Source organism: Mustelus asterias, chromosome 10 (assembly GCF_964213995.1).
Source record: "Mustelus asterias chromosome 10, sMusAst1.hap1.1, whole genome shotgun sequence".
Lineage (NCBI taxonomy): Eukaryota > Metazoa > Chordata > Chondrichthyes > Carcharhiniformes > Triakidae > Mustelus > Mustelus asterias.
The window spans coordinates 121,604,595-121,620,766 of record NC_135810.1 but is presented as its reverse complement, the minus strand read 5'-3'; the positions used below and the strand labels follow the sequence as shown (position 1 = coordinate 121,620,766).

General features: G+C 51.1%; 1 protein-coding gene across 5 annotated transcripts in view; it reads right to left on the bottom strand.

The window, feature by feature from the left end:
- Positions 1-2,414: 2,414 nt before the first annotated feature.
- Positions 2,415-16,172, bottom strand: part of gdpd5b (glycerophosphodiester phosphodiesterase domain containing 5b) — a 267,330-nt gene continuing 253,572 nt past the window's right edge. For all 5 annotated transcript variants that reach the window (XM_078222586.1, XM_078222584.1, XM_078222587.1 and 2 more), the window contains one exon: positions 2,415-4,202. Coding sequence is in view for 3 of the 5 variants with exons in the window: in XM_078222584.1 (XP_078078710.1) it covers positions 4,078-4,202 (125 nt within the window). In the remaining 2 variants the exon portion in view is untranslated. The remainder of the gene's footprint in view (positions 4,203-16,172) is intronic.

Sequence of the window (16,172 nt, the reverse complement as noted above, 5' to 3'; positions counted from 1 at the left end):
CTGTGCATCTAGAGTCACGTAATTCAGATCGGATTAAGGCTAGCAGATTACCCTCCCTAAAGAACCACATAATCTCTACGGTGCAGAAGGAGGCCATTTGGCTCATCAAGTCAGCACTGACTCTCTGCAAGAGCATCTTACCCAGATCCACCCATGCAAATCCACCTAACCCGCACATCCTTGGACTGCGAGAGGAAACCGAAGATTCAATGCTTCTATGATTCACCCGGAGGAAACGCACGCAGACACGGGGAGAACGTGCAAACTCCACACAGACAAACACCCAAGATGGGAATCGAACCTGGGTTCCTGGCGCTGTGAGGCAGCAGTGCTAACCACTGTGCAATCCCAGGACATTAGTAAATTGGATGTTTGTTTACATCAATGATAGTTCCATGGTTACCATTCCTGAGCCTAGCTTTATATTCCAGATTTATTAATAGAACTTAAATTCCACCAGCTGCCACATCCTCAAAGTCTGAGTCTGGGCCTCTGGGTTACTGGTTCAGTGACATTGTCAGCTATGACTCTCACCAACTTTTACAGATGCACCATAGAAAGCATTCTTTCTGGTTGTATCACAGCTTGGTATGGGCTCCTGCTCTGCCCAAGACCGCAAGGAACTACAAAGGGTCATGAATGAAGCCCAGTCCGTCACGCAAACCAGCCTCCCATCCATTGACATTGTCTACACTTCCCGCCGCCTTAGCAAATTAAGGACCCCACGCACCCCAGACATTCTCTCTTCCACCTTCTTCCATCGGAAAAAGACCAACCGACTCAAGAACAGCTTCTTCCCTGCTGCTGTCAGACTTTTGAATGGACCTACTTTTCATTAAGTTGATCTTTCTCTACACCCTAGCTATGACTGTGACATTACATTCTGCACTCTCTCGTTTCCTTCTCTATGAACGGTATGCTTTGTCTGTATGGCACGCAAGAACCAATACTTTTCACTGTATACTAATACACGTGATGATAAATCAAATCGAATTACCAGTGCACCATCATCTCTCCCATTGCGACTTGTCCAAATGATGTTTCCACTGTGTTGACACTTACCCACACCAGATACATGTCTTCTGCAGGCAAGCGGCTTGTAGAAATATGCATACCACCGCAAAAGGGCGAGAGAATGCAGCCACTGTAGAGGTGGGTGAACTGAATGTAGCTTTGTGCTCTTGGTCAGACACAACAACTGGCCACATGTGATGGTGACCATTGGCTGCTCAGATGTAAATGTTCTCGTAAATTCAGGAGGATCTGTCACTCTCATGGGAGACAAAACATTCAGCAAACTTCAGAACTGGGCCATTCACTACAAATCAGGGAATACAAACATTTCCCCTCACTACAGTGACAAACCACTGCTCCTTAGCATCCAGGGATTTTTTAAAAATTCATTCGTGGGACATGGGCGTCGCTGGCTGGCCAGCATTTATTGCCCATCCCTGGTTGCCTGAGGGCAGTTAAAGAGTCAACCACATTGCTGTGGCTCTGGAGTCACATGTGGGCCAGACCAGGTAAGGATGGCAGATTTCCTTCCCTAAAAGACATTAGTGAACCAGACGGATTTTTCCGACAATTGACAATGGTTTCATGGTCCTCAACAGATTCTTAATTCCAGATTTTAAAAATTGAATTAAAATTGCCGTGGCAGGATTCGAACCCGGGTCTCCAGAACATTAGCTGAGTTTTTGAATTAATAATCTAGTGATAATACCACTAGGCCATCGCCTCCCCTGATGTGTAGGTTGGGTGGATTGGCCATGGTAAATGCATGGATTACAGGGATGGGACAGGGTGGGGAGGGGCCTGATTGAGATGCTCTTTCAGTGAGTCATGCAGACTCAATGGGCTGAATGGCCTCCTTCTGCACTGGAGGGATTCTATGATTCTGTGGTACTTCAAGGGAAGCAGTCATGCCACATTTTTGCCTTGGTGGGAAATTGACAATTGATCTCCATTCAACAGTAACGAGTTCAGTAAATTTGTGAACTCTCTGGGCTTGACTCATTAAAAGAAATCACATCTCATTGGCCAAGAACTAATGGGGAAATCGAAAGATCTATGCACACATTGAAAAAAGTGATGCATTGGAGAGCGAGTGATGGAAGTAAGAGCTGTATCATTGTCTTCACAAGTAAAGAGCAAATCCTCACTCCATTACTGGAAAGTCTCGAGCTACATCACCCTTGTACATCCTGAGCAGACATGTCTTCCTGAGCTACCCCATGGAACTAATCATCATCAACATGTACGTGAATGCAATCGAGAACAGAAGGATCAAATGAGAGTGAATGCAAAGCGAAATGTGAAATTCAGAGTTATGTCACAGAAGCCAGGAGATAAATTGCTTGTGAAACACGATGGTCATGTTGGAAAGCAAACAACGATGCCCACGCCACCCAATGTCATCCAGCCATTTGTTGTGACTAACACAAGGGGATCAATGATTACTGCTAAGCGCAGTTCACAAATCAATACACAAAATGCATCATTCTTCAAAGCACTGGAACCATAAGTATTGAACTCCATTTGGACATCAACATCTCAGATGAAGAACAAGTTAAAGGAGACCAAACCTGATGTGAAATGACACCCTATTTGAGAGAGAAAACATGCACCATATTGGAAACGATCATATTACAAAAAGTGAATTATTTTCAGTTAGTGAGCAAATCCTTCATCCCACTGCATATGACTTGAGTGCATTGTTAAATTAACACAAATGTTTGCCTACGTAACAGTGTCACTGGTGAAGTTAAACATTCAAGTTATGCTTAAAGTTTATTGTTCACACTTTTGAAAACAAACCATAGAAATACACTACGACTCATTTACCAAGAAGGGAGAGATGTAGTGTATTGAAAATCGTATTGTGCATTTTGTCCACTTAAGGCTACCATATACACTTGTACCAGCTAAAGAAATCTATGTTTTAACAGTACGTGCAGTTTTGATTCTGAATGCATCTTGCTGAATCTTGCTGTTTCATCCCAGGATGGAAAGTTAGTTAAAGTTAGACAGCTGCCGGGATGAAACACAGTGAAGCTCTTCCGTAGCACCTCGGAGTTTGACATCCCTCACATTAAAGATTCAGGAATTCCCTGGACACGCTAGGAATTGAAGATTAGCTTCCAGAGCACCGCAGCGATTAGCCCAGGGAGGAGGAGAGTCACGGGGACCATTTAAAAAAACATGTTTCTTGCCCCAATTGTCTTTGAATCTATCAGTCAAGGAAATATCAGAGACGGTGGAAAAAGGAAAGACAATGGAGTGAGGTGGTTGGAAGGAAGAGGTCATGTCATGAAGCCTCCAGGAACATGAGCAACTAGGGTTGGTGAGTCCAGGTTCACCAACAAACATGCTTGGGATGAATAGCCCATCAAGACAACTGCAAACTATCAGAGCCATTCCACACAGATATAAACCAAAGAAAACACTGTGTGCGACTCTGAATACTTACCACCAAGTAAAAATGTTGCTTTTTCATATATATATATATATTTAAATGTTATTTTATATACCCACAAAATGTAAACTGAACATACAACCAACCAACTTGAAATGGATGGGAAAAATAGGAGACCAAATTCCACAAGAATTGTGGGATCTCTCCACAAGAGCAAGGAACTATTGAACCAGCAGGCATCAAGTGTCAGAGAGGTTCCTGCATTCACATCCCACCGGCCCCCACCCCATTCCCTCAGACCTGCCCCGGTCTCTGCTTGGCTCAACTCGGAGAGGCAAAGTGGTGGGTGCCCGAGAATTTGTTTCAGGAGTAGCAGGGAAGGGTAATGACCTCTTCCTTCACATGCACAGCACTGATCTGAGGTCTCTCCCCCACGCCCCTTACCCACCCCTTCAGTTCACTGTCGTCAAGTCAGTTCACAGCAAAAATCACAGTCCGTGATGTCCCCGGCTCGAGGGGAAACTGGGAGTGGACGGAGGCAGAGAGGGGTGGAGGGGAAGGGGGGGAGGGGGTGGGAGATTGGGGGTGAGGGTGGGGGTGGTGGCAGATGGAGTTGCTCCCGAAATCGGACATCATAAAGGGAGAAGGCGGGCGGGTGCCTCTCAGTTGATCCGCATCTTGGCGCCGCGTCGGGCCAGAGGGCTGACGGCCTCGTGCGTAAACCCATCAAAGCCGCTCTCGGAGCAGAGGGAGCCATCTTCGGAACTGGCCATGCCATTGTTGATCTCTGCAACACAGGACAGACAGGAGATTAGTGCTGAGAAAACCCAAAGCCAGACTGTGGAGTAAGCATCAGGAAAAATCCACGGGGATACCTCAAGGAGCAGTGTCCTGGGGAAGGAAAGAATGGAGGGGAGAGGGGAGGGGTGGGCGGCGGAGGGGAGGGGTGGGCGGCGGAGGGGAGGGGTGGGCGGCGGAGGGGAGGGGTGGGCGGCGGAGGGGAGGGGTGGGCGGCGGAGGGGAGGGGTGGGCGGCGGAGGGGAGGGGTGGGCGGCGGAGGGGAGGGGTGGGCGGCGGAGGGGAGGGGTGGGCGGCGGAGGGGAGGGGTGGGCGGCGGAGGGGAGGGGTGGGCGGCGGAGGGGAGGGGTGGGCGGCGGAGGGGAGGGGTGGGCGGCGGAGGGGAGGGGTGGGCGGCGGAGGGGAGGGGTGGGCGGCGGAGGGGAGGGGTGGGCGGCGGAGGGGAGGGGTGGGCGGCGGAGGGGAGGGGTGGGCGGCGGAGGGGAGGGGTGGGCGGCGGAGGGGAGGGGTGGGCGGCGGAGGGGAGGGGTGGGCGGCGGAGGGGAGGGGTGGGCGGCGGAGGGGAGGGGTGGGCGGCGGAGGGGAGGGGTGGGCGGCGGAGGGGAGGGGTGGGCGGCGGAGGGGACGGGTGGGCGGCGGAGGGGACGGGTGGGCGGCGGAGGGGACGGGTGGGCGGCGGAGGGGAGGGGTGGGCGGCGGAGGGGAGGGGTGGGCGGCGGAGGGGACGGGTGGGCGGCGGAGGGGACGGGTGGGCGGCGGAGGGGACGGGTGGGCGGCGGAGGGGACGGGTGGGCGGCGGAGGGGACGGGTGGGCGGCGGAGGGGACGGGTGGGCGGCGGAGGGGACGGGTGGGCGGCGGAGGGGACGGGTGGGCGGCGGAGGGGACGGGTGGGCGGCGGAGGGGACGGGTGGGCGGCGGAGGGGACGGGTGGGCGGCGGAGGGGACGGGTGGGCGGCGGAGGGGACGGGTGGGCGGCGGAGGGGACGGGTGGGCGGCGGAGGGGACGGGTGGGCGGCGGAGGGGACGGGTGGGCGGCGGAGGGGACGGGTGGGCGGCGGAGGGGACGGGTGGGCGGCGGAGGGGACGGGTGGGCGGCGGAGGGGACGGGTGGGCGGCGGAGGGGACGGGTGGGCGGCGGAGGGGACGGGTGGGCGGCGGAGGGGACGGGTGGGCGGCGGAGGGGACGGGTGGGCGGCGGAGGGGACGGGTGGGCGGCGGAGGGGACGGGTGGGCGGCGGAGGGGACGGGTGGGCGGCGGAGGGGACGGGTGGGCGGCGGAGGGGACGGGTGGGCGGCGGAGGGGACGGGTGGGCGGCGGAGGGGACGGGTGGGCGGCGGAGGGGACGGGTGGGCGGCGGAGGGGACGGGTGGGCGGCGGAGGGGACGGGTGGGCGGCGGAGGGGACGGGTGGGCGGCGGAGGGGACGGGTGGGCGGCGGAGGGGACGGGTGGGCGGCGGAGGGGACGGGTGGGCGGCGGAGGGGACGGGTGGGCGGCGGAGGGGACGGGTGGGCGGCGGAGGGGACGGGTGGGCGGCGGAGGGGACGGGTGGGCGGCGGAGGGGACGGGTGGGCGGCGGAGGGGACGGGTGGGCGGCGGAGGGGACGGGTGGGCGGCGGAGGGGAGGGGTGGGCGGCGGAGGGGAGGGGTGGGCGGCGGAGGGGAGGGGTGGGCGGCGGAGGGGAGGGGTGGGCGGCGGAGGGGAGGGGTGGGCGGCGGAGGGGAGGGGTGGGCGACGGAGTGGAGGGGTGGGCGACGGAGGGGAGGGGTGGGCGACGGAGGGGAGGGGTGGGCGACGGAGGGGAGGGAGAGGATGGAGGGGAGGGAGAGGATGGAGGGGAGGGAGAGGATGGAGGGGAGGGGAGAGGATGGAGGGTAGAAGGAAGAACAGAACAAAACAAATGAAAAATAAAATGGTAAAACCAACATTTCTGAAGCTCCTTCCCAGCTTTAGCTTGTCCCAAAACACTTCAAAATCAATGCAGTATTTTTACAGCCACTGGGACAAGAATGTAAAAACAAGATAATTGATGAGAATTTGTCTTTGATTAAATATCCTGAGTTGTGGTGATCTGGAAGGCACTGTCCGGAAGCGGATTCAACAGGAATTTTCCAACAGGAATTGAAACGATACCTGCAAAGGGGTTGTTTTTGCGGAGGGTGGGGGAGGGAATGGGGGAAGGGGGTGATAGTGGGCACAGTGGGAGGAAATGCAGCATGGGCACTTCTGGCAGAGCAGGTTCAGGGGGCCGAGTGGCCTCCTCCTAATGCGTATGTTTGTGTTTATGCTCCACACAAGCCTCCACTCACTTATCTCTTCTCCCCTGCTCCCCGACCCTGCAATTAACGTTTAAAGTGACACAAGTAGGCTTACATTAACACTGCGATGAAGTTAGTGTGAAAATCCTCTCGTCGCCACACCCCGGCGCCTGTTCGGGTACACGGAGGGAGAATTTAGCACGGCCAATGCACCCTAACCAGCACGTCTTTCGGACTGTGGGAGGAAACCGGAGCACCCGGAGGAAACCCACGCAGACACGAGGGGAACGTGCAGACTCCGCACAGACAGTGACCCAAGCCGGGAATCGAACCCGGGTCCCTGGCACTGTGAGGTAGCAGTGCTAACCACTGGGTCACCGGTGCCGCCCGTATCCTCTCCCTCACAGAGACATCAAGCCTTTTCTCAAATACATAGATGGTGGAGAGGCTTTGAGGAGTCAGGAGGTGACAGGATCAGCAGGTCGGGGGGGGCCAAATGGCCTATTCCTGCAGTAATTTCTTTTATCTTGTGTTCTTGACTTGAGGTCACAAACGGTGCTATAGAAATGCAGATCTTCCTTTTCTTTGATCAGAATTAGAGAGGTACAGGTCACAGCAGTTAAGAGAATATAAGAACGGATATTAAACGCTGGATTAGCACGAAAACCTCTGGCAATCTGGAGGGGGAGTAGCAAAGGAGAAGAGGGCAATCTGCTACAGATATTTAGTTCAAAGAAGGAAGTGGCGGCTATCACAATCACTCATGTCTGCAGCACAGGCAGATAATAATAGCAATGATTTCCTTCCCTAAAGGGTATCAGTGAACCAGATGGTGTTTAAATGACAATCCTCCAGCTTCTGGGTCACCATTACAGAGACTGTTTTTTTTTTAATTCCAGATTTATTTAATCGAATTTAAATTCCTCTATTGCTGTGGTGGGGTTTGAACTGAGGGGATGGGACGGTGGCACAGTGGTTTGCACTGCTGCCTCACAGCACCAGGGACCCGGGTTCGATTCCGGCCTTGGGTGACTGACCGTGTGGAGTCTGCACGTTCTCCCCGTGGGTTTCCTCCGGGTGCTCCTGTTTCCTCCCACACTCCAAAGATGTGCAGGTTAGATGGATTGGCCGTGCTAAATTGCCTCTTAGTGTCCCAAGATGTGGAGATTAGGGGGATTAACACAGTAAACATGTGGGGTTACAGGGAAAGGGTCTGGGTGGGAACCTCTGCCAGACAGTTGGTGCAAACTCAATGGGCTAAATGGCGTCCTTCTGCACTCTGATCTTTCTCTACACCCTACAGAATGTAACACTACATTCTGCACTCTCTCCTTTCCTTCTCTATGAATGGTATGCTTTGTCTGTATAGCACAAGAAATAATACTTTTCACTGCATACTAATACATGTGACCAGAATAAATCAAATCAAATCAAATGTAGAGATTCTATGATTCATGTCTCTGGATCTTTAGTCCAGGTCTTGGGATTACTAATCCAGTAACCTTACCATTAGGATCTCATGTCCAGTGTGTGGCCACTCATAATTTAACCATGTGGACCAGAAAACATAAGAAACTTAGAAACTAGAAACAGGCATAGGCCATTCGGCCCTTCGAGCTTGTTCTGCCATTCATTGTGACCATGGCTGATTACCAACAGGCCTTCTCCCTGAATCTTATCGATTCAGGAAAGATACTGGACACTCCGGGGACTTTTTGAAGTCTTGCACGAGGCTAGCGTGAGAAGGGAGCTCTTTATTTGTGACCTTCCTCCCTCCCATGTGATGAGTTCTGATAGTGAGTAGTTTTGCTCCCCATCTCATGAGCATTGCATGTAACTGATTGTATTGCAGAGTTTATTAATAAAGCTTATTAATCATACTCAAAGAACAAAGAACAGTTCAGCACAGGAAACAGGCCCTTCGGCCCTCCAAGCCTGTGCCGCTCCTTGGTCCAACTAGACCAATCGTTGGTATCCCTCCATTCCCAGGCTGCTCATGTGACTATCCAGGTAAGTCTTAAACGATGTCAGTATGTCTGCCTCCACCACCCTACTTGGCAGCGCATTCCAGGCCCCCACCACCCTCTGTGTAAAAAACATCCCTCTAATATCGGAGTTATACTTCGCCCCTCTCACCTTGAGCCCGTGACCCCTCGTGATCGTCACTTCTGATCTGGGAAAAAGCTTCCCACCGTTCACCCTATCTATCACCTTCATAATCTTGTACACCTCTATTAGATCTCCCCTCATTCTCGGTCTTTCCAGGGAGAACAACCCCAGTCTACCCAATCTCTCCTCATAGCTAAGACCCTCCATACCAGGCAACATCCTGGTAAACCTTCTCTGCACTCTCTCTAACGCCTCCACGTCCTTCTGTTAGTGCGGCAACCAGAACTGGACGCAGTATTCCAAATGTGGCCTAACCAGCTGCATCATCAGACTCCAGCTTTTATACTCTATACCCCATCCTATAAAGGCAAGCATACCATATGCCTTCTTCACCACGTTCTCCACCTGTGTTGCCACCTTCAAGGATTTGTGGACTTGCACACCAAGGTCCCTCTGTGTTTCTATACTCTTGATGACTCTGCCATTTATTGTATAACTCCTCCCTACATTATTTCTTCCAAAATGCATCACTTCGCATTTATCCGGATTAAATTCCATCTGCCACCTCTCCGCCCAATTTTCCAGCCTATCTATGTCCTGCTGTATTGCCCGCCAATGCTCATCGCTATCCGCAAGTCCAGCCATCTTCGTGTCATCCGCAAACTTGCTGATAACACCAGTTACACCTTCTTCCAAATCATTTATATATATCACAAATAGCAGAGGTCCCAGTACAGAGCCCTGAGGAACACCACTGGTCACAGACCTCCAGCCGGAAAAAGACCCTCTGACCGCTACCCTCTGTCTCCTATGGCCAAGCCAGTTCTCCACCCATCTGGCCACTTCTCCTTGTATCCCATGAGCCTTAACCTTCTTAACCAACCTGCCATGTGGGACTTTGTCAAATGCCTTACTGAAATCCATATAGACGACATCCACGGCCCTTCCTTCGTCAATCGTTTTTGTCACTTCCTCAAAAAACTCCACCAAATTTGTAAGGCACGACCTCCCTCTTACAAAACCATGCTGTCTGTCACTAATGAGATTGTTCCGTTCGAAATGCACATACATCCTGTCTCTAAGAATCCTCTCCAACAACGTCCCTACCACGGACGTCAAGCTCACCGGTCTATAATTTCCTGGGTTATCCCTGCTACCCTTCTTAAACAACGGGACCACATTCGCTATCCTCCAATCCTCAGGGACCTCACCTGTGTCCGAAGAAGCGACAAAGATTTCCGTCAGAGGCCCAGCAATTACATCTTTTGTCTCCCTGAGCAGTCTAGGATAGATGCCATCAGGCCCTGGGGCTTTGTCAGTTTTAATGTTCCCTAAAAAACCTAACACTTCCTCCCTTGTAATGGAGATTTTCTCTAACAGGTCAACACCTCCCTCCGAGACACTCCCGGTTAACACGTCCCTCTCCTTCGTGAATACCGATGCAAAGTATTCATTTAGGATCTCCCTTATTCCCTTGGGTTCTAAGCATAATTCCCCTCCTTTGTCCCCGAGAGGTCCGATTTTCTCCCTGACAACTCTTTTGTTCCTAATGTATGAATACTCCCTCGAGTCCATGTGCCTGTATAATAAGGGAAGGATGGCAAATATCTAGAGCCCATCAACAATAAAAACAACTTGCGTTGTTTCAGATTCCAGCATCCTCAGTATTTTATTATATTGCATTGATAGAGCTTTGTTAAGATGGTGAAACATTCCAATGCACTTTAGGGCTGTATTACCAAGCAAAACCTGACAGAGCAACATAAGGAGATATTAGGACTGGTAGCCAAATGCCTGGTCAAAGATATACAATTTAAGCATCATTTGAAATGAGTTCTATGACGTAGCGGGGATCACTGTGAGAATTCCAGAGCTTCCTGCAAAAGCCAAAACCCTGCAGATGCTGGAAATCTGAAAGAAAAACAGAAATTCTTGGGCATGCTCAGCAGGAGAAGCAATACCCGTGGGAGAGAAAGCAGAGTTCAGGGGCTGTAATGGAGGCCACGGGGGTCTTGTTCTCCAGCTGGAAAGACAGCGAGACCACCATATTGCTGCCTTCTGGGAAGGCCCACCACATGAAGTGGCACACAGGCATTTGACAGGCCAGCAGTGGGCCTTAGCTCAGGATTAAGGACCCAGGGGTAGAGTCTTGCCCACCAAGATCTGCTGGCCAACATCTCTACTGAATGGCAGTACCACCAGCGAGGCGATGGCTACAGCTGGTCCAGCACCTGCCAGAGGCTGAGGATGTTCACTGGATTCCAGGGCACAAGGGATTCATGGTAGGGATGTAGGGAAGGTAAAAGAGTTTGGGTCGCGGGAGTGGAAGAGGGACAAAGGGTGAGGGATTGGCAGCAAGGATAGAGGGCTGGCTCTTAGCAGCCATCTCCTCCCCCTTTAGTCTGACCCATGTAGTTGTTTCAAACTGGTTTATTCATATGGAGTAGGTATGTCCCACATGAGTACAGATTTTCCATCCTCTCTCCTGAGTGTCCAAAACACACAATTACTAATATCACTGTTACACCATGGTCTAGAGCACTTATTACAATAATAATTCTATTAACCCATTACACCAAATTGTCCCATAGATGGCACCAACCCTTCTTTAGACTGGCGTCTCCACCGCTGCCACCATGTTTTATACTGCTCGCTGATTTGCCTGGCTTATCTTGTCTAAAGAGACAATGGCCTGACTCAGATAATTCCTTCAAACTGGCTTCCATACAATATATGCATGCTGACTCACTGAATTGGGACATGAATACTGACGTCATTGTTCCCTTGTGGTTTACGTCACTCATTACCATAAATATTCGATTACACTACGTCCCCCCTCCACCCTCAATCAGGTACTGAGCACTTTGGAACGTTACCTCCTCCCCAACCGTGAGTCGACAAGCCACTCCGCACAGGTTGTCTTGTCATGTTCCCCACACGGGGAGCCCCCTTTGGCCGCTGGTGGGACAAAGGCTTTAAATGGGCATGAATTGATAGTGGGAAGGTCATCCAGGATCTATGAGGCTTGTGAATCTTTGGGATTCCCTACTCTCGAGAGCTCAGTTGAGGGGCATGTTCAAGACTGAGTGTTTGGGGCATTGAAGGAACTGGGAAAAGTGGCAACAGGGCAGAAAAATGGAGTTGAGATGGAAGACTTGCTGGCCTTATCTTCTTCATTCTTGTTATTCTGTAATGAGAGCCAATGGGAATGAGCGCATGTCCAGGGAACTGGTGGCAGTCCCAACTATCTTCCTTAGTCCAGGTGGGGCTGCTGTATTTAATCAGCCTAAGCAGCAAGGGGCAGTCATTAGAACCTGAAGATCCAGTTACTATTTGAAGAAAAAGAAAGTCCTTAACATATTCTAGATTTAACCAAAGTCTTTTTTTCATATTTGAAAGCCACTGGCTTTCAAATATAACCACACACACCCCTCCACCTACCCAAACACTCCGAAAGCCACATCAGTTTGGATTCCTAAATTCATACACATTGACAGCACAGAATGAGGCCATTTGGTCCATCATGTCTACGCTGGTCAACAGGGATCTGACTACACTAATCCCATTTTCCAGAGCCTGGTTCATTGCCCTGGAGGTCATGCAGCCAAAGTGAATATCTAAATATTTTTTCTTAACGCATTTATGGTATGTGGGCATTGCTGGCTAGGTCAGCATTTATAGCCCATCCCTAGTTGCCCTTGAGAAGGTAGTGGTGAGCTGCCTTCCTGAACCGCTGCAGTCCCTAAGGTGTAGGTACACCCACAGTGCTGGAGTTCCAGGATTTTGACCCAGCCACAGTGAAGGAACGGTGATATATTTCCAAGTCAGGATGGTGAGTGGCTTGGAGGGGAACTTGCAGATGGTGGTGTTACCAGGTAGATGGTAGCATCCTTCTAGATGGCAGTGGTTGTGAGTTTCGAAGATACCACCTTCTAAAATACTGCAAGAATTTTTGACTCAACCACCTTTTCAGGCAAAGAATTCCAGTCTCCCACCACCCTAGAAATCATAGAAACCCTACAGTGCACCCTCTGGATGAAAAGGTTTTTCCTTAACTCCCCTCTTAGCCTACTACCCATTACCTTAAATCTCCACCCCGTGGTTATTGACCCCTCCATTAATGGAAAAAGTGTCTTCCTATCCATGCCCCTTACAATCGTATAGACCTCAATCAGGTCCCCCCTCAATCTTTGCTGCTCTAAGGAAAACAGCCCCAACCTGTCCAATCTCTCTTTATAGCCCAGCCTCTCCAGCCCAGGCGGCATCCGGGTAAATCCCCCCTGCACCCCCTCCAATTCTTTTTACAAAGATACTGTGGATGCTGGAAAACAAAAAATGCTGGAAAGACTCAGCAGGTCTGGCAGCATCGGTGGAGAGAGAAAGAGAGTTAACGCTTTGAGTCCTTTTTTGGAATTAGAGTCATCTTAGTCTCAATGGAACAGTCAACAGTTGGAAGCTTTCTCCCAGGGCAGAAATGACAATTACAAGGGGGCACAAGTTCAAGATAAGGGGGAAAAGGTTCAGTGGAGATGAGGGGGGGGGGGGGCGAAGTTTTCGTTTTACAGAGAGGGTGATGGGAATGCACTGCCAAGTGAGGTGGTTGAGGCAGACGTGTTAGCAACAATTAAGACTTATCTGGATAGACACATGAACAGATAGGGAATAAAGAGATACAAGAGCTTGGTCTAGATAGGGCAATGTGATTGGCGCAGGCTTGGAGGGCCAAAGAGACTGTTCCTGTGCTGTACTTTTCTTTGTTCAAAATGTTAACTCTCCACAGATGCTGCCAGATCTGCTGAGCATTTGCAGCACTTTCTGTTCTTAGAAACATAGAAAAACTACAGCACAAACAGGGCCTTCGGCCCACAAGTTGTGCCGAACACATCCCTACCTTCTAGACCAACCTATAACCCTCCATCCTATTAAGCTCCATGTACTCATCCAGGAGTCTCTTAAAAGACCCTATTGAGTTCGCCTCCACCACCACTGATGGCAGCCGATTCCACTCGCCCACCACCCTCTGTGTGAAAAACTTACCCCTAACATTTCCCCTGTACCTACCCCCAGCACCTTAAACCCGTGTCCTCTTGGAGCAGACATTTCCACCCTGGGAAAAAGCCTCTGAGAGTCCACCCGATCTATGCCTCTCAACATCTTATACACCTCTATTAGGTCTCCTCTCATCCTTCGTCTCTCCAAGGAGAAAAGACCGAGCTCCCTCAGCCTATCCTCATAAGGCATGCCACTCAATCCAGGCAACATCCTTGTAAATCTCCTCTGCACCCTTTCAATCTTTTCCACATCCTTCCTATAGTGAGGCGACCAGAACTGAGCACAGTACTCCAAGTGGGGTCTGACGAGGGTCTTATATAGCTGCATCATTATCCCTGGACTCCTAAACTCAATCCCTCGATTGATAAAGGCCAGCACACCATACGCCTTCTTAACCACCTCCTCCACCTGCGGGGCCAATTTCAGAGTCCCATGGACCCGGACCCAAGGTCCTTCTGATCCTCTACCGTACTAAGAGTCTTTCCCTTTATATTGTACTCCTTCATCCCATTTAAGAACATAAGAACATAAGAAATAGGAGCAGGAGTAGGCCATCTAGCCCCTCGAGCCTGCCCCGCCATTCAATAAGATCATGGCTGATCTGACGTGGATCAGTACCACTTACCCGCCTGATCCCCATAACCCTTAATTCCCTTACCGATCAGGAATCCATCCATCCGCGCTTTAAACATATTCAGCGAGGTAGCCTCCACCACCTCAGTGGGCAGAGAATTCCAGAGATTCACCACCCTCTGGGAGAAGAAGTTCCTCCTCAACTCTGTCTTAAACCGACCCCCCTTTATTTTGAGGCTGTGTCCTCTAGTTTTAACTTCCTTACTAAGTGGAAAGAATCTCTCCGCCTCCACCCTATCCAGCCCCCGCATTATCTTATAAGTCTCCATAAGATCCCCCCTCATCCTTCTAAACTCCAACGAGTACAAACCCAATCTCCTCAGCCTCTCCTCATAATCCAAACCCCTCATCTCCGGTATCAACCTGGTGAACCTTCTCTGCACTCCCTCCAATGCCAATATATCCTTCCTCATATAAGGGGACCAATACTGCACACAGTATTCCAGCTGCGGCCTCACCAATGCCCTGTACAGGTGCATCAAGACATCCCTGCTTTTATATTCTATCCCCTTCGCAATATAGGCCAACATCCCATTTGCCTTCTTGATCACCTGTTGTACCTGCAGACTGGGCTTTTGCGTCTCATGCACAAGGACCCCCAGGTCCCTTTGCACGGTAGCATGTTTTAATTTGTTTCCATTGAGATAGTAATCCCATTTGTTATTATTTCCTCCAAAGTGTATAACCTCGCATTTATCAACGTTATACTCCATTTGCCATATCCTCGCCCACTCACTCAGCCTGTCCAAATCTCTCTGCAGATCTTCTCCGTCCTCCACACGATTCACTTTTCCACTTATCTTTGTGTCGTCTGCAAACTTCGTTACCCTACACTCCGTCCCCTCCTCCAGATCATCTATATAAATGGTAAATAGTTGCGGCCCGAGTACCGATCCCTGCGGCACGCCACTAGTTACCTTCCTCCAACCGGAAAAACACCCATTTATTCCGACTCTTTGCTTCCTGTCGGATAGCCAGTCCCCAATCCACTTTAACACACTACCCCCAACTCCGTGTGCCCTAATCTTCTTCAGTAGCCTTTTATGGGGCACCTTATCAAACGCCTTTTGGAAATCCAAAAACACCGCATCCACCGGTTCTCCTCCATCAACCGCCCTAGTCACATCTTCATAAAAATCCAACATGTTCGTCAAGCACGACTTTCCCCTCATGAATCCATGCTGCGTCTGACTGCGTTTTGACCTGCCAAAATGGACCACTACGCATTTATCTGGGTTGAAGTCCATCTACCACTTGTCCGCCCAGTCTTGTATCCTATCTATGTCCCTTTGTAACTTCTGACATCCCTCCAGACTATCCACAACCCCACCAACCTTCGTGTCGTCGGCAAACTTACCAACCCATCCCTCTGCTTCCTCATCCAGGTCATTTATGAAAATGACAAACAGCAAAGGTCCCAGAACAGATCCCTGGGGCACACCACTGGTGACCGACCTCCATTTAGAAAAAGACCCATCTATACCCACTCTCTGCCTCCTTTGGGCAAGCCAGTTCTGGATCCACCGGGCAGCGGCCCCTTGGATCCCATGCCCTCTCACTTTTTCCAGAAACCTTGCATGGGGGACCTTATCGAACGCCTTGCTAAAATCCATATAAACCACATCTACTGCCTTCCCTTCGTCAATGTGTTTAGCCACATTTTCGAAGAACTCCACCAGGCTCGTAAGGCACGATCTGCCCTTGACAAAGCCATGCTGAGCATTCTTGAGCATACTAAACCTCTCTAAATGCTCATATATCCTGTCCCTCAGGATCTTCTCCATCAGTTTACCAACCACTGAGGTTAGACTCACCGGTCGGTAATTACCTGGGCTGTCCCTATTCCCCTTCTTGAAAATAGGAACCACATCCGCAAACCTCCAATCCTCCGGCACCTCTCCCGTCT